The 27,933-nt window shown below is 43.5% G+C and overlaps 1 protein-coding gene and 1 pseudogene across 3 annotated transcripts; one reads left to right on the plus strand and one right to left on the minus strand.

Moving 5' to 3' along the window:
• Positions 1-464: 464 nt before the first annotated feature.
• On the minus strand, positions 465-18,927 carry LYZL4 (lysozyme like 4). 3 transcript variants are annotated; one of them, XM_037828858.1, is made up of 6 exons: positions 18,832-18,927; positions 15,584-15,670; positions 9,217-9,436; positions 8,953-9,102; positions 5,942-6,020; positions 465-707 (listed from the first exon to the last, which is right to left on the minus strand). In XM_037828858.1, the coding sequence occupies exons 3-6, from the start codon at positions 9,353-9,355 to the stop codon at positions 638-640; spliced, it is 438 nt and encodes a 145-aa protein (XP_037684786.1). In that variant the 5' UTR covers positions 9,356-9,436; positions 15,584-15,670; positions 18,832-18,927; the 3' UTR covers positions 465-637. The 3 variants fall into 3 exon arrangements, with proteins under 3 accessions (XP_037684786.1, XP_037684788.1, XP_037684787.1); XM_037828860.1 differs by lacking the exons at positions 15,584-15,670; positions 18,832-18,927 and adding an exon at positions 11,094-11,204; XM_037828859.1 differs by lacking the exons at positions 15,584-15,670; positions 18,832-18,927 and adding an exon at positions 10,820-11,055.
• On the plus strand, positions 13,947-14,424 carry LOC119526622 (annotated as a pseudogene).
• Positions 18,928-27,933: the final 9,006 nt, after the last annotated feature.

Here is a 27,933-nt window from a genome sequence, read left to right on the forward strand (position 1 = left end):
CCCCTCAGCAGGGCAGGCCTCCGTGGGTCTTCTAAGGTAGAGGGTCCCACCATTGAAGAAGGGGCTGTGGACCCTGATCGCTCATAGTTATAGAGCAGCAGGGAAGGCACACAACTTTTTAAACAAAAGAGCACTGTCACTTGATTCTCTCCACAAAAATGCAAAGAGGCCTGTGCATCTCCTCACTTGTACCTGTGTGTCCCTGCGTGGACACACCTTGGGGACGGAAGGCCTTACCTGTGGCCAGACTCTTCGTCTCTTCTTTACTCATCTTTTCTTCCATCATATCTTTTCTTTCTTTTCCTGGTTAACATTGACGTTCATGGACATTTTGTTTTCCAGAGAGTTTCCTTCTTGCAGGTCCTCCCCACAACTGAGATTAAATACTAATAAGTCATGACACGAATGGTAATAATGGTAACAAGCGCAGTATAATAACACAAATGGAGACCTTCAGCCCGGGTTGAGTAACTAGCTGGTTTATTCCACACGCCTGGACAATGCAAACTTTTGTCCTTTTCCATTTGGAGCTGTCAAGCAGTGAAATCATCAACAGGACTGAACCAAGGAAGCTAACAGGAGAGCATCTTCGTTCAGAGGACGCAACTGGTGAGTGTCGTGGGGGGCGCCCAGGCGTCTACAGCTTGCATCCATCCAACCACCGCGACAGAGTGTCAGAGAACTGGCAGTTCAGGGTCCAGGAGGGCCTGCGAACAGGAAGTCCCGGGAGAGTGAATGGGAGGGGGCCCTGCAGTGGAGCCCGGGATACGCGGGGATCTACAGCCCCTCCTGGCCTCTTTACACCCCCTGCCTGGTCCCCAGAGCACGTGCATTTGCCATCCCTGCTGTGGCCACCTTGTTGAAGAACTTTGTGCATCTGGAGCACATCTCTCTTGCTGGTGATGCTCCCCATATTCTTGTGCTTCCCCTTCCACCCCCACTCCTCTTTCCATAAACCCCACACTATAAGATAGGGAGACTCAGCTGTGAAATCCTCCCCCAACTAGGCAAGGTGAATATTAATAACTGAAGTGAGCTTCCGAGTAATCCTGTGATTGCCCAAGGTCACAGAGTGAATCCTTGACAGACCTAGACCCAGGCCAGGGCCCCTTTTACCTTTCCATGTGCCTCCCTCACCCATCACCTTCCAAAATTCCTCCCCACTCCTAGTCAGCTGGACCAAGAAGTTTCTCCAACCTTTTCTCCTGGAGGGCCTAAAAGTGAGCCGCCTGTTCCAAGTCCCCAGGCTGGCACCCGGACCCCACGTGGGAGTCTCCAGGCCAGTTGCAGGCCATTAGAAATCCTGTTTAGCCAGCCCCACCCCTCAGCAGGGCAGGCCTCCGTGGGTCTTCTAGGGTAGAGGGTCCCTCCATTGAAGAAGGGGCTGTGGCCCCCTGATCGCTCATAGTTATAGAGCAGCAGGGAAGGCACACACACATGTATTTTCAGAAATCCCAAGGACCTGGGCAGACATTGCAGAAGGGGCTCCTGTGATCATGTGAGGGCTTGGCCTTCTTTTCTGCCTGCCCAGACTCTGCTGGAAAATCTGATCTGAACTTGGGAAAAGACACTGCTGCCTATTAGTAAAAGAGCTCACTTTACTGAGACTTCTGAGCAAGTAGAAAGGCCTTGGTCAGCCTGGCCCAGTGTATCTCTATACAGGGCTGTGCAATAAAGATGATTTTAGTTCATTAGTGCTTAGGCTAAAAAGGTCAGCCAAGTTTCCAGTTAATTGGAAAGTCGAGACCATGTATGAAAGAGATTTCAAATACTCAGGAGGCAGTTAACATGAATAAGGGGACTTCCACTTGAAAATGCATTCTACTAAATTAGTGGGAAAATGGGCTAATTAATAAGTGGTGTTGAGACCACTGACTAGCCATTTGAGAAATATAAAGCCAGATACCTCACTTTTTATACCAAAATAAATTCTAAGAGGGCCAAAAAAATTTAAATGTAAAAACATGAAACCATAAAAATTCTCTTCTCTAATTTATTTAACAAAACTTATTATCAGGCTTATTTTGTGCCAGACTTTGTTCTAATCTGGAAGACAATGTGGCTTAATTCCTTTACAATCATGGAGTAGAGAAGACCTTTCTAGTAAGATTTCATATGAACATGGAAACCACAAATGAAAAGATTGAGGAGTTTGGTTCCATAAAACTGTAAAACTCCTGAATGATGAAAATATCATCAACAGTCAAAATACAAATAAAAATCTGAAAAATAATTTACATGGAAATGATGAACAAAGGTCTAATAAACCTAATTTTTAAAGAAAACATTGTCAACCTAATAGAAAAATGGGCAAAGATTAAGATAAGCAGGTCCCAGGAAAATGGCCAGTAAACACATGAAAAGATGCTTAACTTCTTTGTAGTTTAAAAATGGAAGGCAAAATGGAACGGTGTCATTTTCCACATCTAAATTTCCAAAAACTGCATGAGTTTTTAACACCCCAGTCTGACGAACTGGTCTGCATATGGGCCCTCTCCAAAAGGCAATGGAGCAGTGTCTCTCCAACTTTTAAATGTCCCCAATAGTCTCAGCAAATCTGCTGCAAGAGATTTCCCTAAAGATACACTTGAAATAACACACGAAGTTCTAATAGCAAGATGCTTATTGTAGAATTTTTTGAAACAACAGCTGCAATGAAAATGGAAACCACTTAAAAGGTCATCAGTAGTGGATTGGCAGATAAATTGCCCTTTAACACCCATATGGCAGGATACTTGGCAGCCGTTACAGAGATGGGAGAGACCAAGATTCCCAAGCTCTATTAATAAGTGAACAAAAGCAAGAGACAGGTCAGTGTGTACAGGGGAATTTTATGTATTTTTAAAATATTTGTGCATTCATTTTTCTCTCATTTATAGGACATTAACAGATTTGTTCTAATCTGGAAGACAATGTGGCTTAGGAACACCCACCCCTGCTTTCCCTAGTGACAGTGAGCCACCTGCAGCTCTGAAGATGATTTTTAACTCTCCCACTGTCTGACTCTTTGGAAACCCTCCATCTGTGCCTGTAGGAGAACAGGACCCCGTCCTTTGGCTGCCTTCTACACAGCCACAGCATAGATCTCCTGTGCCAACCATCCCCAGCTCTTTGAGTAGCCTGGGTTTTCAAAAACTTAGGTTTGGACAAGCACTGGTCCAGGATAAATCCTATAGCTAGGGCACTGGGTAAATTATTTTATCTCTCTGTAATACCATTTCTTCATATTCAAAATGGGGTTAAGAATACTCGCTGCAGAGGGATTCATGAGAATTCATGAACACACAAAGCCCACATGCTAAGCAGTCAAGAAATGGTAGCTATTATTACAGTATTTCCACTATTGTAAGATGTCTTCTATTGTAAGATGCATCAGTGATTTGATAACAACTTGGAAGAGGACATATTGATTGCAAGCTGAACTCTAATTTCAGAAATATGAAAATGTTAAAAATTGCCTAATCTAGAACTGAGGAAATAAAGCATTGCTCCTAGACCTATCTGGAGACCACAACCCCAGAATCAACCAGGCAGCCAACTGTGAGATGTGGAATGAAGAGTGGGAAGGCAGGAAGGCAGGTGAAGGTGGGTTTCGGTGGTGGCGCCAATGCATGGTGTAGACCTGCCACCATAAGTGACATAGATGAGGTGGTAACAGCACAAACTGAAAATAGAAGGTTTTTGTGTGAGCCTCTGGTTCAGCCTATCAGATGGTTTCAGACACCCATACCAGAAAAATCCCCAAATTGGAAATTGAGTCAGGAGACATGCACACCAATCTATCCCCAAATGAACATCTGAGAAGGGGGTATGACTATCATCCATGTAAAGTGAGCAGAGACAAGAAAAAGCTACACAAACCTTCTATTGGCAAACACTGAATAGGGGTAAATCTGTCCTCTTTCAAGGAAGGATAAAGAGGATAAAACTAACATTGAGTCTAGGGGGAATATTACAAGAAGAAAAGGGGTGCCATCACAAAATTCAGAGGAATATTCTTCAGAAAACAATATACTGTAGGATCCAGAAGTAAATTTCATAAAACTGGCATCCTCAATAAGATGCAAACAAACATGGCCTCTGGAGAAAGCCATGGGAAAGAGCAGAGATTAAAAAGACAATACTTTGAATTAAAAAATGAAAGATTGATAAGCTAACACAGACATGAAAAGAAACTAAAATTGCAATAACCAAAATTCAATCCCATTCATGAGGAAGACGTCCAACAAACCAACAATAAAGAGTCTCTCAGAATACTTACGGAAACATCACGCTTAGTGATAAAACATTGAAATTATTACCTGTGAGACTGGGAATGAGACAAGGATGCCACTTCTATTCGACATTTACTACAGGTCCTAGCCAATGCAATAAAGCAAGAAAAAAAAAAAAACCAAAAAGATATTATAGACCCAAATGTGAAAGGTAAAACAATAAAACTTGTAGAAAAAAAAATAAAGAATATTCTCATGACCTAAGAAAAGATAATTTTTTTTAAATAACCAAAAATAACTATAAAGGGAAAGTGATGATAAATTAGACTATATTAAGACTAAGAACTGTTTATCAAGACACCATTAAGAATGTGAAAAGGTAACCCACAGAATGAAAGAAGATATTTGCAATAAATATATCTAACAAAAAATTCTTATCCAGAATATATAAATAACTCCTAACAAATTAATGAGGAAAAGGTAACACAGTAGAAAAAACAAGAGAGAACAGACACTTCACCAAAAAAAAAAAAGGATATCTAAATGGCCAACAAACATTTGAATTGGTGCTCAACCTCATGGATTATCAGGGAAATGAAAAGTAAAACCACAACACATTACCACTACACACCTATGAGCATTAACTAGAAAATATCAAGCATGGGTGGAAATGTGGAGCAATGGAAACCCATAACTGTGGCTGGAGTATAAATTGAATAGTCTCTTTAGAGACTGTTTGGCAAAGTATAACCGAGTCTGAAAATATACGTACCCTAAGACCAGCAATTCTATTCCTAGGTATAACCAATAGATATCTGTACATATATTCACCAAAAGATAAGTACAGAATATTTATAGCAGCACTTAAAAAAACAGAAACTACCCAAATTCACCTCAACAGAAGACCTGATAAATACACACAAACAATATGAACAAACCTTACAAATATAATGTTGAGTGAAAGAAATCAGACACAGACCCAACCACTTGTAAAGTTTATAAATTTGGGAATACTTTCCTAAGCAAATATCTGCTTAAAGAGGAAATCAGAATTGCAGTTATTTTTGGCAACAAATATACAAAACAAATATTAATATATACAATATATAAAGAGCTCTTTCAAACCAATATGATGACCTAAATTTTAAAAAACAAGGCAAAGGACAGGGACAGGAAAAAAACACAGAAGAATATAAATATATAAGAAGCATGGGGGAAGACACCCTCATGAGGTAGTGTAAAATGCAAAGGAACATAAGACAAAATTGTTATTCACCTGTCAAATGGCAATGGTTTTGTAATAAGATTGGTGAGGGTATAGTAAATAGGCATTTTACTAAACTCAATATAAGTGTAGATTTGTATAAACTTGTTGGAGAGTCATTTTACAACATGCATCAAGAACCTTCTAAGCATTCAAACCCTTGTAGAAATTCATATGAAAGAAAAAATCACAGAGATACACAGAGATTTATTTACAAGAACGCTTATTCTAGCATCCTATAGAAGTCCAAACAAGATTTGGTGGTGGCAGGACAAATGTTCAACTTAAGGCAACTTGTCTGATAATTATTTCCTTCTTTCTGTGGCCTTGGGGTTGTAGAATTCCATAGTGTTCTGCTGAATCAGTTTGGGATTTGGAGGTGTGCAGTGACCAAGATTAGAATTCCATTAAAGATAATGGGTGAAAATTTTTAATACAGATCATTTAAAGATGTATCACTTACCATGATCGCATCGCATCTTTCCCTCGTACAATTTTCTTGGCACATGCAATTGTCTTCTTTAAATTTGGATTCAGTAAATCTGTGGAGAAAGTAAAGTGGAACAATACGATGCCACCATGTGGCAGCTGAGTCACTGAATGGTGTCAGGGAAGGTACAGGGTACTTACAGAGAGGCTTCAGTGTGATCCCAAGAATAAATCTATCTCTAGATTTTTCTCAGACCACACTAGAAGATAACACGATGTGGACGTATTTTACAAAATTCATTTTTTCTCGTATTTCTAAATATTTTTTTTCATTTAAAAATATATACATATTGAATTTTTTTTCTCTGTAAGGCACTATATGAAGCAGGAGATTATAATTCAAGGGTCACCTGGAATGATGGGATGAATACAATGTGATGTAGGAGCATTTAGAAGGGGCACCTAATTCAGACGTGAAAGGTCAGGTAAGAGTTATTGGACCGAGTGACATCTAAAGGTGTAGGAAAGAGAGTTGAGGGAGTCACAGGAGGAAAATTTTTCCAGGTAAAGGGAACAGCATGTGAGAAGGTCCTACGGGATCCAACTAACATGTCGTGCACTCATCTTTTCTCTTTCATTCCCTCTTTGGAATGCAGAAACCAAGACCTCACATTTGAGACTATTGTGACACTTCTCCTTGCCTACACTGCAATCTCCCCATTCCCTAATCTGGTCTGATTGCTTTTCCTTAAAGCATCACCTCAGTGATGTTCAAGACGTACTGGTGGAGGGAGGTGGGTAAAAGATGGTGTCCACTCGAAACATGGGTCCTCCGCCCATGACATCCACAGCTTAGGGATCATATGCTTTTTTTCTCATCCCCCAATCTGGGATCTGCTCACCGAAGAGCACAGTCTTTAAATGTCTGTCACTGACCACCTAGCCCAGTATGCTCTCTCTTCCCCACTCTGAATTCTTTTTAGGCCACTTTGATCCAGTACTTACCTTTTATATACAGACATACATACATGCATCATAATCCCTGATTATCTTGTAAATCCTTTGAGTGAGGGAAAGTTGTATTTATCAACCACCAGGCAGTATAGCTGGCATGATGCTCAGCCCTTTACATACACAGTTAGCACTGAAAACTGTGAGGAAGATACTATTATCTCCATTTTACAGATAAGAAAACTAAGACTCAAATTACCCAACTAGTAAGAGGGGGAGCCAAGATTCTGTCTGGCCTCAAAGTCTGTGATCTTTCTGTTTTCCCACCCTGCCTGGCAGGGGAAGTATATGATTTCTCTGTCCTGCCCACACTACTTACTACAAGGTCTAGTACCTTTTACTCATGGTGCTTTGCTTCCCTGTTAATCCTATTGGTTTGTGGTTCTAAAATCTCAGGGAAGATAATCTTCCCTCTCAAAATTCTTTACTCTCTGGATTTTTTAGTTCACCCCTTTCACTGATGGTGTAGTACTTGGGGTCTCAGCCTTCTGTGGAGCTCTCCACTGCACCTCCTTACCTTGCTCAAGCCCTGTCTACACAGTGACCATTAAACCTGTGCATTTCATTCTTGCACTTTACTTAATGGAGGGTTTTTCAGGATATCTAGTTTAGTCTACATAGTCTAGCCTATAAACAAATTTGTTCTTATACGTCATGAGCTCCTGTGTTTCCTTTTTTTTTTTTTTTTTTTTTTTTTTGCCTTGGCTAGCAGGAAGCTCAGGGTGACATTGAATATTCCATTACAGTAATTAAAATTGTGTTCTTAATGTGTTTGTTTACCCTCCTAGACCATGATCTTTGTAACTCACTATGGGCCCTGAACAGCATTTTACATACATTATCCCATCTAATGCTCACAGAAATCCTAAGCAGTTAATGTTGTCCCTACTTCACAGATGAGGAAGCCTTAGAAAGTGACTTGCACAAGCTCAATCAACTTGTAACTGGAGCAGCTGGGATTCCCACTGGGTTCCTGTATGGTTTCCATGTCTGCCTGTCTTACTTTGCGTTCCTGCCTCTCCTTCTATCTGGGAACTCTCTTACTTCTGGGTCCCCAAAGCCAAGCATGGAGCCCAACCCAAGGCAAGTGCTCCCCAGGCCAGGGAAGAAGACTGCAAGCCTTTGTCATGACCTTTCCACTCTGTCCCCTAAAGATCCACAGGCTCTGGAATGTTTCTTGCCCATCAGAGTGGAGGGAGGTTTGCTCATTGGGGAGCCCCTGAGGATGCTGCAGAATGGCAGGCCCAGGTACAGTGGAGAGTGCTCCTTGGCTGTGCAACCTCATGGTTAAGCCCTGACTTGGGAGCCACACTGCTTGGGTTTGCTTCCAGCTCTACCATTCACCAGCTATGAGGCTGCTGGGACTCAGTTTCCCCATTTACAGAATAAAGAATTGGGATAATAATAGTATCTACCTCATGGGGGTTGTGAAAATTAGATGAATTAACACCTGTGAAAGGCTTGAAAGCACAGCTGGCAGTTAGCAAGCACTCGAATGTCAACTCCATGAGGGCAGGGGCTTCTGTTAGTTTTATTCACTGATGTATCCCCAGCACAGAGCGGTGCCTGAGTGACTCCTGAGCAACTGTCTCATTATCATGGATACTTGGGACCCCCCTAAAAGTTGCAGGGCAAGCTGCCCTTGGGATGGGCCTGCCCATCCCCTCTTCTGCCTATCAGTGGCAGCATCTATTCCCCTTGAAGAAGGGTGTGGTGGCTGAGTGTGGGTGCAATCAGGCCCAGTTGAGCCCTCTGCTAACCCCACTTTGGGCTTACCAACTGGCATTGCCTACAGCCTCCTGTCAACATCCTGACCCCTTCTCTGCCCATTTGAACATGGGTCCATTGCTCCAGTCTCAGGCTGCCATGCCCAATGCACCACCGTCCTTTCTTACTGTCCATGCTGGCTGCGGACCTTGATGCAGTTCAGCCCAGCTCCTACCAGGCCCTCCCTCTCCCTTCTCCAAACCCTGTAAACTCTAGCCACATGAAGGCAGCCCCGCAGACCCCAGCAGCCTGCATGGAACGACCTACCGGAGCAGGCCATGTGGCAGCGGTTCCTGCCATGGTCACACCAGTCATCGTTCCGGATCTGAAAGAGTCCATAACCAGTGTAGTTCTCCTGAGAGTTATCGTAGACAGCCGTGGGGTTGAACTTGCTCTCAAAATAAGCCAGGCACACCCCTAAGACAGAACAGGAGGGGTGCAGCTCTGAAGAAAGCTGGAGTTGGGGATGCCTGGGCAGGGGATGGAAGGCAAGGAGGTAAGGAGAGACGTGGGTGAGAAGGGACTACTCACAGTTTGCAAGGCTGTAGCCCTCATAATAATCCATGCCTCCTTCCTGGAGCTTTTTAGCCACAACGCAGCGCCCTAAGATGTGAGCACCACTTGGCACCATCAGGTAGCCGATGAGGGAGAGGACCACAGACACCTTCATCTTCTCAAGGATCCTGGCAGCTCAGGAGAGCAGGCAGACTCACAGCTACTTCCTTCCAAGATCACAGAGACACGGGTTCCTCTAAAGGAAAAGAAGTGTTGGGGTGTGGGGGTTTAGGGGTGTTGAATTCAGTGTGTTCAGAAAAATGGGAGTCCCACCTGGCTCACCCATGATAACTGGTCCCATCCAAATTCTCTGCTTCAGGTCAACTGCAAACCTGGATTGCCTGAGACCCCTCCTCTCTTTCTTTTCTTTCTCTAGGGAAATTGCGTTCTTAAAGTCACCCTCACCCATTATTTCCCTCCAGCAAAACCCAATGGCCCTGTTTTGTGGGTTTGTATCTCATTTGTTTCTCTTTAGCTTTAGATATAAACGCTCAATTTTCTCTTCCCTTTTATTGTGCAGGCTGTACTTGCTCTTTAAATACATTTTAGGGAGAGAAAGAAGCAAAAACACTGTCACAATCCTACCACTTACACACAACACTTGTCTGTGGAATTATTGCCAACCACTGCTTTTTATCCTGGAATATATTCAGAGTTGTGTCCTTACCCTTTATGCAATCTTATCCCCAGATACCACACTCCACTGGGCTTTTCCCTTGCCCTTTACACAGGGAGACAAACCCAGATCCAGTCCAGAACTGCACCTTATTAGCTGAGCAAAACCAGAAAAGTCACTTAGCCTCACAGTGCTTCAGCTTCCTCATCTGTCAAGGGGGGATAACTCGTGGGGTGCTCTGGAGGACTAAATGAGATTCACAGGTAGTGATTATGGTCCATCCAAGCTATGGCTGCTGGCAAGATCTCACTACATGCTAGCCCTTGGATTTTCTACCACGTATAAAAATTGTTTTTAATGACTGCATCGTATCATGTTGTTTGGTTTATTGAACTAATGCACTTCCTCCTGGACATTTATTTACATTTGTTTTCAATTCTTGCTATTTTAAGTGATGAACATCATATCATAATCTTTGATTATTTCTAAAGGTAGACTCTAGAACTGGAATTACTATATCAAAACACATGAATGGTATGAGTCCTCTTGACTCATATTTTGTCTGCTTTCTAAAGGATCACAATAATCTAATGTCCCATGGGCAAGGAGTACACGTGCCCCTTCCAGGGACACCGGCTTGCTACTAATTAGTTTTACCATTAAAAAAAAAAAAATCTTTGCTATTTTAGTGGGTTATAAAAGCCAAATTCTGTCCCTTGAGTGCACCGTACTGGCTCTCATCCCACCTCACTGGGGCTCCTCTCCTGCTTCCTCTTTGGTCCCTCTACCCCTGGACCCCTTTTGCCCATTTCTCTCTCCATCTTCACTCTCTTGAAGGGCACATGCTCTGGGTTCCAACTCCACAGGAGATCCTGCAGCCCCACCTCCAGCCCGGCCATCCCACTGCCCTTCAGCCCAGTGGATTCCCTCAACGGCTCCCACCATTCCTCAAGCACAGCTCACCCAGAATAGGATTCCCCAGACTCTGGGCTGGAGAACAGATGATTTAGCAGGAGGCCACCTGCATTTCTTAGACAAGTGTCCCAGCTTCAGTTTCCTTGTATGTTAATTGTGGATCCCTGACATCATGGGGTTGGTCAAGGATAAGCTTGTACTAATGCATGTGGATGCCCAGGTAGACATCTTCATGGATGCTCAGGTACATACTCATTCTTCATTTCTGTTAGTGATCTCACTGCCACTCTAAGCATGGAGAGGGGAGATGAAAGACACTCACATTTACTCATACTGTCTCCATGCTGAGCTGGGTGATAGGTGCAAAACTCTGCTGGGTGAACCCTCAAACTCAGTGAAGGTTCTGTTGTCCCCATGTCAAAGATATGGAAATCTGCAGTTCAGAGAGGTTAATTGAGTTGGCTAAGGCCTCACATGAGCTAAGACATGGAACCAGAAGCTGGACCAAACTCTTTCTACACAGCCACAAAACTGAGGGACTATCTTTGACTCCCCTGTATTCCTCATCCTTTTCAGACAACCTGCCTCTCAGACCTTGGGATCCTCTCTTTGAATTGACTCTTGACTTGGCCCTTCTCCCTTTCTGCTGCTATCACTTAAACTCTTCTCATCACCAAAAGCTGAGTCACAGCCCAGCCTCCTGGTCTCCACCCCTCCGGGCAGACTCCTTGAGGTGGTGTTTTTTATGATTGAGGAATGTCCCCCAGCAGGTTCAACTTTGTGAACACTGCTAGTAGCCTACTCCCTACCATGGCAAACCCACACTCAGTTTTCCAAGCCAACCATAATCTGGCCTTACACTGCCCTCCCACCATCAGGAGAAACCAGTTCAGTCAACTCTGAATTCTCCCAGTGCTCCCACTCTGTGCCTCTCTGCCCCTCCCCACTCCGCACCCCGGCACCCATGCACCTGCTAATGCTTGCCTTGGTGCCTTCACACATGGTTCTTCCCCATCCGCAGGACCCTCCAAGCCTTGCTCACCCAAATGTCGCTCCACCTTCAGGCCTCCACCCCAGATGCCACCTCCTTGAAGCCTGACACAGTCCCCCAGGAGCAACCTCCCTCTGAGGCCTGTTGCCCTCTCTTTCATGACACCTGGCCAGTTATTATTCTGTTCTATGCTATTTCAAATGTCCATTCTCAAGACCAGAATGGGTAATCGTAAATTACAACCCAGCTTCTCCACAGCCCCAAACACTGCATAAATACATATCGATTGAGCAACACAATTGCACCTACCTGTTTGTCACCATTCACAAGTGTGTGCATTTCCCCTGACTTATACTCACCTGCATCAGGTTCCTCAACCTCAGCCTATTGGCATGGCGGGGGGCTGTCCTGTGCACTGTGGGATGTGCAGCAGCAGCCGGCCCTCTCCCCACTAGGTGCCAGCAGCACCCGGTTGTGACAACCAAAAATGTCTCCAGACTTTGCCAAGTGCTCCCTGGGAGACAGAATCACCACCCCTCCCCCATTGAGAGCCACAGCCTGCATTAAATGTCTAACTTGGGCAAAATTATACACATAAATAAGCATATTAATGGAGAAAAGTGCACTTGTAACCATTTGTTTAAACTGTCAGACTGCACAATTGGTTACAGACATGACCATTACACACAACTACCGAATCTAGAGCCTAACATTGGATGTCAGATTGTCTGTGTCTGCGTCCAAATCCCAGCCTTTCCCCTCGGTAGCTCTGTGATTTTAGGCAAGTTATTTAAACTCTCTGTGCTAGGTTCCTCATCTAAAATAGAGATTGAAATAGTACTCATCTAATCGAATTGTGTTGATTTGACTAGTAAGTAACTTAAATACACAAAGCACTTAGTACAGTACCTGGCACATGACAAGTGCTACAGCAGTGTGAACTATTATTATTGGTAAGTGGGTGTAGCAAACATGAGATTTGACCTTGTGGTTTGGAGTTGTGTACCCCAGAAAAACATGTTGATCTTAATCCATTCCTGAGGGTGTGAAACCATCGTAAATAGGAACTTTTGATGAGTTGCTTCAGTTAAGGTGTAGCCAACTGAATCAGAATGGGTCTTAATGCTATTACTGGAGGGTTCATAGAGAAGGCATGGAGACAGAAAGAAGCCACAGGAGCAGCCAGAAGTTGGAAGTCAAAAGAACCCAGAAGAGAAAGAAGAAGATGCCACCATGTGCATTGCCATGTGATAGAAGAGCCAAGGAACCCCAAATATTGCCAGCCAGTGACAAGATACTAACCCTGGTGGAAGCAAGTCTTCTAGCCTCTGAAACTGTGAGCCAATAAATTCCTGCTTTAAGCTAACCTGTTGTATGGCATTTGTTTTAGCAACTGGGAAACTAAAACAGAGGCTCCCTGACAATGCAGGCAGTGAGCTAAAAGACAAAGTGGTGCATAAAACAAGGGACCAAGACATGGAGCCAAAGCCCCCAGGAAGCTGGGAGCAGCAGTGACCTGTGGATCAGACAGGGAGAGCAGGCAGTACAGATGGACAGTCAGGGTGGTTCTGGATGAATTCCAGCCTCCAAAATACCTCCCCCATGGAGTTTGGTGGGCTCATGATAAGTGAAACAGATGCTCATCCTCCAGCCTTCGCCCCTCTTGTCCACCTTCCTTTTCACTGATCTGCCCCCAGCCATTCCTCCCACAGCCCTCTCCAGAAAGCCTCTCTACCTTCTTAGACCAACTCCCTAGTAGACATTTGCTTTTCTGAGCTCTGGTTGCACCCCACACCCTTAGCTTGAAAACTGAATTTCAATGCATAAGGGGAAAAGTCCACTTTTGCATTTCCCAACAGAGCAAACAATATTTTCAGGCAATGCTGCCATCTCAGCTCATAAAAGGCATCCTGAGTCCTCTCTCCTTCCTTCTTCTCCAGCAGCCCATTCATCAGAGAGCTTTGACACTGTTTCTCCAAAACCTGTGCACCTCTCACTATCTCTCTGCCACCATCTTAGTCCAAACAACCATTTTCTCTTACTTGGACTTCTGCAGAGTTTTCCTAACTATCCTCCATACTCCTCTCTTGTTCCCCTAAATCCATTTTCCACACAGCAGCTAGAAAGTCCTTTTTAAAAACATGTATACAGCTTTTTTCTGATGGAACCACAATCTTGCGATAATTTGCCAAAGTGATGTACATAAAGGGAAAGAGAAGAGGTACCACTACGTTTTCTATGCCTTTTAGGAAGCATGGAGTTGTTCCTTTGGCCACATACATGTGAATCCACAAGAAAGATGATATCGTAGACATCAAGGGAATGGGCTCCCATTCAAAAAGGAATGCCCCCAAATGTTTCCATGCCAAAACTGGAAGGATGCTGTTGGCATCATTGTACACAAAATAAGTGAAGGACAAGAGTCTTGCCAAGAGAATTCATGTGTGTATTGAGCATATTAAGCACTCTAAGAGCCAGGATAGCTTCCTGAAACATGTGAAGGAAAATGATCAGGAAAAAAGGAGGCCAAAGAGAAAGGTACCTGGGTTCACCTGAAGTGCCAGACTGCTCCACCCAGAAAAGCACACTTTGTAAGAATCAGTGGAAATGACCTGAGCTACTGGAGCCTGTTCCCTATAAATTCATGGCAGAAGAGGTATAAAAAATAAAATATATTTGTGAATTGTAAAAATGGTAGGTCTTTGATTTTCTCTTGAGTAGAAGTGTTGTATCCCCTCCCCAAAAGAAAAAATATTTAAAGTCAAATCTGTCCTAATTCATTGGGTAAGAAATGATTTTACTATTTAAAAAACAAAAAAAACATGTATCCAGTCACATCACTCATCACCCCCAATAGAGTCCCCTTACACTTTAAATAAGATATCAATTCCTCATCCTGGATGACAAGTCCCTTCCAATCTACCCCAGCCTACCTGTTGTTCTTTTTTGCATCACTCTCTTCCCTGTCTACCCTTAATGCACCACATTTGCCTTTTCTTTTCCTGAAACATGCCAGTCTCATTCCCACCCCAGGTCCTTTGCACCAGCTGTTGCCTAAACACAGCATAGCTTGTTCTTTCTTGTCATTTTCTCAGCTTGAATGAGCTCACCACCTCAAAGAGGATTTCCTGATCATTGCCCCATCACAGAAGATGGTTTTTATTTTCTTCATTGCATAAGTCAATATCAGAAACTGCCATGTTCATTTATTCATTCACTTGCTTTTTTGCCTATTTCCCTACTAGAATGTAAGCACCAGGAGCACAGAGGCCTTGACTGTTTTGTTCTCTGTTTTATCCTCAGAGTTTAGAACAAGGTCTAGTGCACAGTCGGTGCTCAGTAAAGCTTTGTTGAATGAATGAGTGAAAACCGATTCTTCCCAATAGGACTGTCATCAGATGTGCAATAAGGAAATCTGTCAATGAGTGTCTCCTGCAGCTGGATACCCTCACACCTGTTCCTGCCCACCGTATACTCACTTATCAGTCCTTCCACAGGTCCTCCGATGTCTCCTTGGAATGCAGCCACTGTGGCAGCTTTGAAAAGACTTGCAGAAAAGTTGCTCTATCTATACTGATCCCCTGGATTTTTCAGATGCTACTTCCTTAATAACCCGCATGCCTTCACCCAAGAGCTTCTAAACCACTAGACCTTCTCCATGACCTGCTCTTCTAGAATCTTTTCTGTGACATCAGTTGCTATGCACCGGTATATTCTGAAACAGGGAGGGGGTCTGTTGCCATTGCATTCATATTAGTTTTCTATTGTTGCAGTAACAAATTACCACAAATTTAGCAGTTTATATAATACAAATGCATTACCTTACAGTTGGTAGGTCAGAAGTCAGACACAGTTTTCCTCAAGCTCACGTCAAGGAGTCAGTCCGACTGCCTTCCTTTCTGGAGGCTCTAGAGAAAATTCAGGTTGTTGCAGAATTCAGCTCTTTGCAACTGCAGAACTAAAGTCCCATTTCTTTTCTGACTGGCAGCTGAGGGCCGTTCCCAGCTTCCAGGGGCCATCTGCATTCTCCAGGACCCCCTTCCTCTATCTTCAATTCAACAAGGCATCTTTTGATTCTTTCCTGCCTCCTCTTCCATTGTCCTTTCTTTCTGACCTGCACTACTGCCCACCTCTTTCACTTTTAAGGACTCGTGTGATTACATTTGTCACCCACCCTGACTATCCAGGATAATCTCCCCATCTCAAGGTCCTTAACTTTCTCCACACCTGCCACGTCCCTTTTGCCATGCCAAGGCACATGTTCACAGGTTCCGGAGGTCAGGCATGGACGACTAGAGTGGGGGCATCTTTCTGCCCACCACAGCAACCTTCTGGTCCCTCCTAGCACTGCCTTCCAGTGGGAGAAACCCTTGTTTAGTGTCTCTGCTCCCAGGGGAGCCACGGGAAAGGACGTCCTCTCTTGGAACCTGGGCAACTTAATTTATGACATAGGAATCAGACTGCATTGTCTTCAAGATCCCTTCCAGCCACAAAAAGTTTGAGAGATATTGAAATAACTGAGGGTAAGTTGGCCTTCTGAAAACACAGAAGTTCTTCTGGCTGATTCTATTGCAACAGGTAATTAGTTGATTAATTGAAAGTCTGACAGTGTGGATATATTCATAAAAAATACTCATCTGTGTCCTAAACAATGAAACTTAAACCCATAAGTGCACAACATTCTCTAGTGATGGTCTTTTCTTAGATATGAGTCACTAACCAGAGTACTAATTAATCATTTCCTGGTGTAAATCATAGTGTGCTATATTCCATTTTTAGTTTCTGAATCTTTAAAGTGAAACAAGAACATAAAGACATAGGCAATGTAGTGCCAGTGAAGAATCTTTCTAGATTTTCAAGATTTTTTAAACTGTCTTATCACTAATCTGTAATGTGTATGCGTATAAGCTTAAGGCAGGAGAACAATCACCCTGGACAAACCGGGGCGGTTTGGTCACCTTAGCTGAAGGTGATGACCCAAAATAAGTTGCGTGCTTTGAAAAACTTGATAAAGGAAAATTATTAAAAAGCATTTCAGAATAGGAAAAAGTGTGGGTAATGGAACTAAGTCACTTTCCTCTGGGATGCTTTCCAGTTTCTCATTGTCTTGACTGAGCAGAGCACAACCCCTTCAGTTCAGATCAAGGGAGTGGGAAGTTTCATTAATAAGTCCGCATTTCCTTCAATGTGAACCCTGGGATGAGAAGTAAAACTTCTCATCCCAGTGTGATGTCAAAATAGGTGTGAGAACTTCAGCATGACTTTGTTTATCCACATCAGACTAAATCAATTTGCCCATTTTTGATCAAAACATGCTCAGGGTTTGTTTTGATTTTGTTTGATTTGGGTTTGGTTTGGTTTTGTTTTGTTTTCTAAAGGAAGGAAATGGAGTATCAAGACCTCTAGTAATATAAATTCATAAACAGACCCAAAAAGCATAACAAAACAGGACAGTGGTATAGGAATTAGGTAGGAAGACCAGAGACTCATCTACTGGTGGGGACATCTGAGACAGGGTTGGGGCAGGGGGCAGGTTAGGGGAAGCTGAGCTGAGAGATCAACATAATTCCTGCCAAAGCAATGCAAGTGGGTTCTCAAAAAAATGCATCATGAAGGCAGCTTCTTGGATGCAGCAACTACCATGTTTGTGATGAACCCCAAAGTATACTGTACCTTCTATCCATCACACAGCCATCATCTCAGACACACAGCCGCCATCTCTCTAGTGGGTTCGGTGAAGGAATGGGGGGAGGGTAGTGGCAACTGTGTACAGAAAAGAACCCTGTTCCCCCACCAAGTCTACTTTTCTGCACTGCAGCTGCCCCAGCCAGCCAGGAAGCCCCACGGAATTCTTATGCAGCCAACAAACCTCTAGTCAAGGTAGAGTATGTCTCTTCTCTCAGAGCCAGGAGAGGGCCATTCTTGTGCAAAGACTGCAGAGGATTCACTGGAACAAGGACTGTGGGCCACTGGGGTGTGTTGGAAAGCAGACGTATGTTGTTATTGGGGATGGGGCAGGATATCATGTAATAGTTTAGGGTGGAAGTTGGCACACTACAACCACAGTCCAAATCTGGCTCACTGATTGTTTTCTAGGTAGTTTTATTGGAACACAGCCATGCCCATCCATTTATGTATTGTCTGTGGCTACTTTTGCACTACAATGGCAGTGTTGAGTAGCTGTGACAGAGACAGAAGGGTCTGAAAAAACTAAAATATCTACTATTGAGCCTTTTATAGCAAAAGTTTGCCAACTCCTGGTTTATAGCATGGACTTGATACAGTACAGACCTGGCTCTGGATTTGAATCCTGATTTTTCCACTAACTATTGTGTGACCAGGGGAAGGTTACTTCTCCTCTCTCTGCCTCAGTTCCTCATCTATAAGATGGGTTGCGAGACTAAAATGTGACCATGAGCATAAACCTCAGAGCCAGTAGGGAGTAAGCCTTGGCAAAAGGGTGTTGTTAGGACTGTGCTGGTTTGGGTGGGGGTCAAACCTTAACTACAGAGCTCAATTCTAATAATTTAGGGTAAAGCTATTAGCTGGTTCCAAGGTAGAGGTCCTCCAAAGAGAACATTCAAAGCCTTCATGATTGAAAGGATAAAGCCTTTATGAAAGGATAACTGAAAACAGACATGAGCAGAGAGTTCACAGAAAAGGAAATGCAAATGATTCTCAAACATGAAAATGTGCTTAAGTCCACTCATAGTAAAAGATGGGCAGCTCAGAACCACAGTGAGATACCATTTATGCCAAATTGGAATGGCAAAATCCAAGTGTGATAATACACTGTACTGGCAAAGCTGTAAGGAAACAGGCATTCTCACATGTTACTGGAGTGCAAATGGGTATAATAACCCCTAAGAAGGCCAGTTTGACAATATCTACAAAAATTACAAGAAAACTACAAAATTACAAATGCATATTCCATGTAACCCAGCAACTCTACTTTTATACATCTGTCCTAAAGTTCATTCATATATGTGCATAATAACATATGTACAAGGATATTCATTGAAGCAGGGAAGCATTTGGTTAAAATAGGAAAAGATCTGAAACAACTTACATTTCCATCGGTAAAGAGTTGATTTCATAAGTTATAAAGAAATTTCATTCTATGGAATTCTTTACAGTCTTGAAATCAATGAGGCAGCTCTCCACATAATAATATGGAAAGACAATGAAGAAATATTAAATGAGAAGAGGGATATTCAGATCAGTATCTCAGTACATTATCATTTGTGCAAAATGCAATAACATTCCTATATATTTGCTTGTTATATATAAGGAAGAATAAGCAAGAAACTTGGGACAATAACTGTAATTATCAAAACAAGTAATTGAATTATGTATTCAAAATTAAAGTATTCAAAGGTTTCAATGATAGAGCAGAAAGAAGGAAATTTTTAATAAGTGCTCTCATGCTGGGAGTCTTACACACACACACTCACACATGCTCACACACTGTCCCCACCAGTTTTTAGGAACTTGGCAGCATGATCTAATTAGAACTTTCTAAAACTAGCTTGTTTTAAAAATTAGGAAAACATACTTACACCTGTCCAAAAAACCAAATGGTTAATCTGCCAAACTAGACAATGATCATAGCCAGACACTGCTCGCCATCCCCCATCAAATCTGTGTCTTTCATCATTCAATCAGTCATTAAAAGAACAGAGATTAGCCACAGACAGGGTACTGTGTCCAGGCGGGGCTTCAATGAGGAACCAGACACAGCCCCTGCCCTAAAAGGATCTGCCAAGCTGACAGAGAAGAGAAACGTGAAAAGCAAAATGGGATGACTCAAGGGGAAGAGGAAGTGAAAGCTTAGTGTGCACAGAAAATGGACCAGACAGAACCAGCCCAAAATCTAGTGTTAAGGACAAGGATTCTGTCACTTATTTTGTTTCCCCTGCATCTCCTGGGCACAAGCCGGTCCCTGTCACTACGGAGACTGCTCCCAACCCGTGAGGTAGAAGTCCCCACTTTACTCCACTAGGGAACACCCCAGATTTTCTGGAGAGCCCATCCCTCTAGAGGAGGCTCCACCCACGACTCCAGGGAGGAGCACATGACCAGGCCTAAGCCAATCAGCACATCTCTTTCTTCTGGATGCAGTGATTGGTTCAGATATGATCAGATGAGCTAGGCTGGACCCATCATAGAGGAGGTTAAGATTTTGGTGAAACTACCAGTAAAGAGTCATACCCACTCTGCCTTAGATCTGTGAGGTACAGATTCAAGCTCGAGACACTGGTGTCACCATGTTGGTCAAGTGGGCAATTGCCACAGGCCACCAGGAGGAGCCAAAGAATGAGGACAACTCCATGGCAGGCAGAGACAAGAGACAAAGATAAGCCAAGCCTGGTGACATTGTTTGAGCTCCGAATCTGTTTGTGCAATAAGCCAGTCCTACTCCTGGACTTTTCTGTTCCTCTTTTCTGCTGCCAGTTTGAGAAAAGCTTAAGACTTCCAAGCTTGGCATATAGCAGAGCCCATGCTTCAGGATCTTCCCTTCCATCTTAAATTCCCATGAGAGTCAAGGACTATGGCACCCCGTAGCCTGAGCAAAACAGGCCTGCAGATCTTTGGTGCACAGCAGTCTGCATGACCTAGGCAGCTAAATGTTTAACCTATTGTCTTTCTAAGCCAGTAAAGAATAAAAGGGTAAACTGACCTTAAAGTGTAACTTTATGCAAACAGGCAAGAAGTGAGAGGCTCTTAGTCAAAAAAAGAGCAAAATGTAACTGTTCAAGTGTTATTCTAGTCCTTCCTGTACCACCCCCAAGGTCAGAATGACCTATTCCTGCATCTATGCTCCCCCCACCCTTAGAAAGGCCTTTGTCTTAAACCCATATAAAAGGCTTTCTGCCCTTTTTGCATTGCTTGGTCATCGTCCTTGCGACTGCGATGCCTGCCCGGCCTGAGAGAGCTGTCATGATCTCTCCACAACGTCTCACCCTGTATGTAAGCCCTGAATAAAAGTTCATGTATCAGAAAATGCTTGTTGTCTTCTTTGGCCTCTGGACTGGCATGGCCCTCTTGGGCTGTGACAATTGGTGAGCCAGCCAGGAAAATTAAATAGCCGCCAGCCAGAGACTAAGGAGATCCCGGGCACTGATGACATGAACTTGGGGAGGGGAAAGGAGAAGGCCCTGGGTGGGATACTGGGGAGGCCTGCGATGTCTATGTGGAGAGGGCTGCCCACCCTCCCAGTGGAATGGATGTCTATGTGGGGAGGGGTGGCTACCCTCCTAGATAAGTGGAATCTGCCGAGGGAGTATGGAATGTTTATAACTCTCTGGCTGGACAAATAGCTGTCCTGTATCAGGCCAAGGACCACCGGAGATTCAGAAAGAAAAAAAGGGCTGCCAGATTGTGGCTGCAGTGGGCTGGCCATTGTTAGAGGCTGTATGCACCACTACTGAGGAAGCTTTAGCAGCTAAGGTGGCCATAAGCCACCTGGGAGGTAAATTAAAGCTAGAAAAAAATATGAGCCTAGCACAAGCAGAATTGAAAGATGCTCTGGATAAAAATTTAGAAATATTGGCATACCAGCACACTAGAGTAAGAGGGCAAAAGCTGCCCAAAGGGCAAGTTAGGTGTATCCTGGCTTCCCCTGTCTGGGACCATAAAGTGTGGGACCCTGCTGATTCCTCATCAAAAGATGATGAGCCCCTGTCTGACTGGGAAATTAATACTAAGGAAAGTAGGCATACTCAACCTCTGTTCCAACAAAGGGTTAAAGCAGAGGAAGTTCAGCACCCTGATCCCCCATGGAGGGAGGAAGATGGGGCAGTGGCAACAGCTTCTGATCAGAGGGTGCTCATTTCATCCTGGGAGTTTTCCCCAGGGGAATTAGGAGATATTAGTAATCAATATTGACAAAAACCTAGAGAGCCATTAGCAAACTGGTTGCTCCTGTTTCATTTTGTGTTAAACCTTGCTAATATGTTATTTAGAATATTTTTAGATTTTTTCCAGTCAACCTGTGTTAGGCTTCATGTGGGGAAAACAACAATGGACATTTGCTGTGCGTCCACAAGGATACCTTCAAATGTGGGAACCTCCAGAGGAGCCTGACTACTCTATCAAGTTCTTGGGTATTGTCTGGTTGGGTAAAACTAAGGCTATTCCTTCAGCTCTTGTTAAAATGCAAAGTTATCCCACATTGCCTACTTCTGAACAGTTGATGGCTTTTCTTACTTTGTTGAGTTATTGGAAAGTGTTTATACTCCATTTAGTATGAATTTTAAAACCTTTGTATACCCTAATTAGAAAAGGAAAAGTGTGGGAATGGGATTTTCCACCGCAGGCTGTGTTTAAAAAGACTAAGTGAACTATTTTGCAAGCACAGGATTTAAGGGAGGTGGAACTCAATATACCCTGTGATTTGGATGTGGTCAGTGCCAATATTGGCTTTGGGTAGAGTTTGTGGCAACCGCAACAAGCTAAATGTGTACCTGTTAGATTCTGGTCTCCACTATGGAAGGGCACAGACCTCAGATATAGCCCTTTAAAAGAACAGTTGTGCACAGTTTGCAATCCTCTGTTGTGAGTGTTGGAGGGCTATCCCAGATGCCCAGTGACCTTACAGAAGACCATACCCATACAGGTATGCAGATATGGGACACTATATATAAGCCTCACTTGGGGAGTGCTCAGGCAAGCACACTGACAAAACAGAAAGTCTACCTCCTATGGTGTGGCATCTTTCACAACAGCTCTTTAAAAACAGAGATGCATGAAATTTTAGGACCAGCCTCCTATGTGAAAGAGCAGCATACCCTGCTTCCTGTTGATACTCCCGAGGTGGCTCTTCCCATGCCCACCATTGATGGACAAGAAAATACACCTGACTCTGCATGGATTGGCACATGGGCAACCTGCTACCTGGACAGCCATGACTGTCCAGCCCAGTACTGACACCATCTGGTGGGAAGACATCTGGACTGCCTACCACAAATGTAGGGTAACCGTTTGTGCCAGTTTGAATGTATTGTGTCCCCCAAACACCATTATCTTTGATGTAGTCTTGTGGGGCAGATTGATCTTTGGTGCTGATTAGATTTGCTTGGAATGTGCCCCACCCAGCTGTGGGTGATGACTCTGATGAGATATTCCCATGGAGGCGTGGCCCCGCCCATTCAGGGTGGGCCTTGATCAGTGGAGCCATGTAAATGAGCTGACTCAAAGAGAAGGAACTCAGTGCAGCTGTGAGTGATGTTTTGAAGAGGAGCAAGCTTGCTAGAGAGGAACGTCCTGGGAGAAAGACATTTTGAAACCAGAACATTGGAGCAGATGCCAGCCACGTGCCTTCCCAGCTAACAGAGGTTTTCCGGATGCCATTGGCCTTCCTCCAGTGAAGGTACCCAATTGCTGATGTGTTACCTTCGACACTTTATGGCCTTAAGACTGTAACTGTGTAGCCAAATAAACCCCCTTTTTATAAAAGCCAATCCATCTCTGGTGTTTTGCATTCCACAGCATTAGCAAACTAGAACACCGTTTTTCATGTCACTTCCTGTAACACCAATTCATTACCAGGTAACATAGAAGTGAATGCCCTAGTGAAATTCCACAGCCTAACACCAACAACGCATGAAGTGGTTGAATGGCTGTGCCAGAAGACTGGGCACTGAGGACACCAGATTCCTGTCACCTGGTGGCAAGTAAACTATATTTGCCCCTTTCCTCTGTCCAAAGGGGCAAAATATGCCTTCACCACCATGGATACGGCTAAACACTTAAAGGATGATAGAAACAATGGACTCGAGGACTGTATCAGCATTAACTCCAGATAAAGGGGCCAGCTGCCTTCAATCCACAACAGGGCAATGCTAATAACTTTCTCTTGCCTGTGCCACAAACACTAGAAACTGGGGAAAATAAGGTCAGTTGGCTCTGGTTCTGGCCCATGCAGCCGTGCTAGTTGAAAATCCTAAGCCCATGGGTATTACAATTACATAGAAAACTAACTGCAGTTCTGACACTGAAGGGCTCCCTGCAGGGGGAGGAAACATGGTATTTAAAACCCCCCCTCACCTGGAACCCTTTATCTACTATGAAGACTCAGTTTATATATATTGTTAAACCACTCAGCTGTCCAATTTAATGCTTACATGTGTTGTTAATTCTTGTTAAAAAAAGTGTTACTATTTCAATAATGCAATGACTAAAATTTTTTCAGTATTTAGCCCTCTAACAAGTGTAATGTTATTGGTAATAATATGTTGTGAAATGCTTAAGAAAAATTTCCAGAATTATTCTGATGACTTGAATGTAGAGGGAATGAGGGATGTCTTTATTTTTATTGAAGGAAAAGAAAGTCATTTTTTCCTAAATGACTGGTTGTATCAGAATAAAAATAGGGGATATAGAACAAAACCTGAATGAATATAGAAAGTTGTAGAAAGGTGGTGGAAAGGGAAATTTATTTCTGTGATCAAGGTTGAAAAAATGGTAAAAACTAGATATAAAATAAAGCAGAATGCCTGGTAGTGCTATCCTTTAGCTATTTTAGCCCAGGCAGTACTTGTGCTAAATGGTAAAACTCATTAACCTGGCCATAGCACCACTTGCTAATAGGTTTATCATCTCTGTGTACCAATGTATTGTTACCATGTTGTTTATTGTATTGTTGTCATGAATTATAGATGTAAAGTAGGTCCTATGGTCAATGCAAACTGTTGTGCAGGGGTGGATTCTGGCAACCCATGGCCTGAGCAAAACAGGCTTGCAGATCTTTGGTGCACAGCAGTCTGCATGACCTAGGCAGCTAAATGTTTAACCTATTGTCTTTCTAAGCCAGTAAAGAAAAAAAGGGTAAATTGACCTTAAAGTGTAACTTTATGCAAACAGAAAGGAAGTGAAAGGCTCTTAGTCTCACAAAAAGAGCAAAATGTAACTGTTCAAGTGTTATTCTAGTCCTTCCTGTACCACCCCCCAGATCAGAATGACCTATTCCTGCATCTATGCTCCCCTCACCCTTAGAAAGGCCTTTGTCTTAAACCCATATAAAAGGTTTTCTGCCCTTTTTGAATTGCTTGGTCATCTTCCCTGCAAATGTGATGCCTGCCTGGCCTGAGAGAGCTGTCATGATCTCTCCATGACTTCTCACCCTGTAAGTAAGCCCTGAATAAAAGTTCATGTGTCAGAAAATGCTTGTTGTCTTCTTTGGCCTCTGGACTGGCATGGCCCTCTTAGGCTGCAACAAGAACCTTCTCTGTTTATGTATGTATTTTTAATTTCATTATTCCTGTGTGTCAATTATAAGACTTCATTTATCTTTCAGCTGACATTTAGGAATCCCACAATACCCTTGGTTGTCTTATCCTAAAGTTGAAGGTAACTGAATCATTATTGATTTACTACTTGATATTCTTTGCACCCAGAATCCATCTCAAAGACCAGATTGCAATTTATGTTGTTCAGAGTTTACCCCAAAAAAGCTTCTGCCTGCCAGGGTCTGGACTGGTGGGGTAAGTGCATGTCAATTTCTCTTACGGGGCAGCTGTGTTCCTGCTGCTGGGACATCTCTGGTTTTCCAAAGGAGTGGCCCCAGTTGGCTCCTGTGGTTCCTGGAAGCTCTGGTACCTTATGGCACCCTAGAAATGATGGATATACATCAATTCCTCATGGCCATGATCTAAACCTGATGTCCATAAGGAGAGGAAGTTGTGGCCTTGGAATCAACACTGTATGTACTTCTTGCTACCTTGACATTGCATGTTCTAAAAGTGGAAGGGGATGTCCTTGTTCTGAGGAATGTGCAGTGTTGAAAAACCTTCTCTCCTGAAGTCCTGCAGCTCCTACCATGTCCCAGTTCCCACAGGCTCTTGAGTCTCCCAGGCCCCTCTGACACTCGAAGAGGAACCCACTTTAAACCATCTTCCCCAAGCAAGTCCTGGACAAAGAAATCACTGCTCACCACTGTCTCTGCCTCTTGAGCTCTCTGGGAAGGTGCTAATGTGATCTCATCTCTCCCTTCCTTAAGGTGTAGCTGTCATTCAGTGGACTGACATGTGGTGGGAAGGCACCTCCCTTGGCTTTCTGTGAGAGGGTCCTTTCCTTTCCTTGTTCAGGGGCCTGGAGGGTCCTTGGGCTGGGGCTCATTCCTGATGAGAACCCAGCATCTGCACTCTCTGGGATATTTTAGAGACCTCACATGTAGGTGGGGCATAAGAGAAGTGACAGCTCAAAAATGGATTCAGGGTCTGGAGTCTAGTCAAGATAAGAAGGACCACCCAGTTGACCCATAGATTTGTGAACAATAAGAAATAATTCTTGTTTTATGCCACAAAGTTATTTGGTAAGTGGGGAGTTTGTTGTACAGCAATAGATTACTGACACATCCCCTCAGCTCTGTACTCTTTCCTTGGCCCAAGTCTCAAAACAATGACCCTAGCATGGAGGCCATCTGCTCCAGCTGCCTATTGACAGACCACACTATTGTATGTTTTTACAGAATTGACTAGTCAAGCTAACATTGCAATCATACAACCTCCAGCAAGGGTTTAATTTCCAGAAGAAAGAGAATTTCCATTTCTTCCTGATATAACAACATTTACCTTACAGAATAATTGATCAGGAAGTCTTCATGATAAGGAGATCTCCTCAGGCAAAGGCACCAAAGGCACCCCTCATTTGCCCTAATATTGAGTCATTGGGTACAGCCAGATGGAATTGGTTTTGGGCTACCAATGTGGTTTAATGCAGTGGCTGTGTGCAGTGGGTAAACTAGATGGAATCCTCTCTTTCTTGGGGCAATGGTTTCTGGGTCTGTGAACATTCACTCACCTACAAATACTTAATAAATAGTTATTAGGCACTATTATGTGCCAGAAACTGTGCCAAGTGCTGGGGATACCAAGATGAATTAAGTGCATGGTGGGTTAAAAAATAATAATCTGCAGCACTCTGATAAGTGCCATAATAGATGTTCATTAAAAGTTCTTTGGGAAGGGGCAAGATGGTGGCATACAGAGGAGTGGAATTTAGTTAGTCCACTGGAGCAACTAATAAACAACCAGAAACAACTAGTAAATAATCTGGAACAACTGCTGGGGGACAACCGTGACTGTTCACACATCGTAAACCAGCCTGGAATGGGTGGAATGTCTGAGATCTCAGCATAAAATCTGTAAGTAAAAACTGTGGAACTGCACCAGGAGCCCCCTCCCCCCACGGCAGACTGTGCTGCAAAAACTCACTGTAGGAGAAAGCAGCAGTCCCAGACTGGAGCAAGTGAATGTAGCTCAGCCCAGCTCCAACTGGGGTTTTAATTAACAAATGTGGACTGCTGAATACAAGCTACAAACATAGACAACCCTCTAACAAACAGACAGAAGCTTTTAGAGATGACTGACCTTAAAGAGACAGAAAATTCCTGTGCCCCAGGAAAGGGAGCCCAGAAGACCAATTGCTCTCTCTGATCTATGGGTGAAACGGGGGGCCATGGACTGGCTCTGAAAGGGGAACTTCTTTCCCTTTTTCTCTCTCTCAACTTGAGTGGCTCAGTGGAGAGAGCCTTAGTCACTTTCAGCTCACAGCTGTCTGACTCAGACAGGGGTGGAGATAACAGAGTCAGAGAGACAAAAGAGCAACTCAAATGCAGAAGATAACTCCCTAGGGGGTATAACTTCCCTAAGAGGAAGGAGGTGGGGCCCAGCTCTACTGTCAGCCTTCCCTTCAGAACTCAGACCCCAGAGCCTGGGGGAAAACAACCAAAACAGAAACTAAAGGGGCCACACCTCCTTACACCAGTTAGGAGCAACAGGCTGACAGGCACCACCTGCTGGACAGGTTGGGAAAAGCACAGTGGCTACAGTCCTCACATGAAAGTCTTTCAATCTCTAAGACACATCCTCAGGGAGATTTGAAACTGAATATAACCCCACTCTGAGATCTGAACCTGTTCTGGTCTGGGAAAATCAGATTGGGGTAACCAAGGAAACCAGATGCCTAGACAACAGAAAGCTACAAATTACACTAGAAAAAATGAAGATATGGCCCAGTCAAAGGAACAAACTCACACCTCAATTAAGATGGAGTTGAGATATTGTTTCACTTTAGTGAAACAATCAATTAAAGATTTTCAAAGAAATATGCTAAATCAAATTAAAAACAATATCAGTGAGTTCAGGGAAGATATGGCAAAAGAGATGAA

Source organism: Choloepus didactylus, chromosome 1 (genome assembly GCF_015220235.1).
Source record: "Choloepus didactylus isolate mChoDid1 chromosome 1, mChoDid1.pri, whole genome shotgun sequence".
NCBI classification, from domain to species: domain Eukaryota; kingdom Metazoa; phylum Chordata; class Mammalia; order Pilosa; family Megalonychidae; genus Choloepus; species Choloepus didactylus.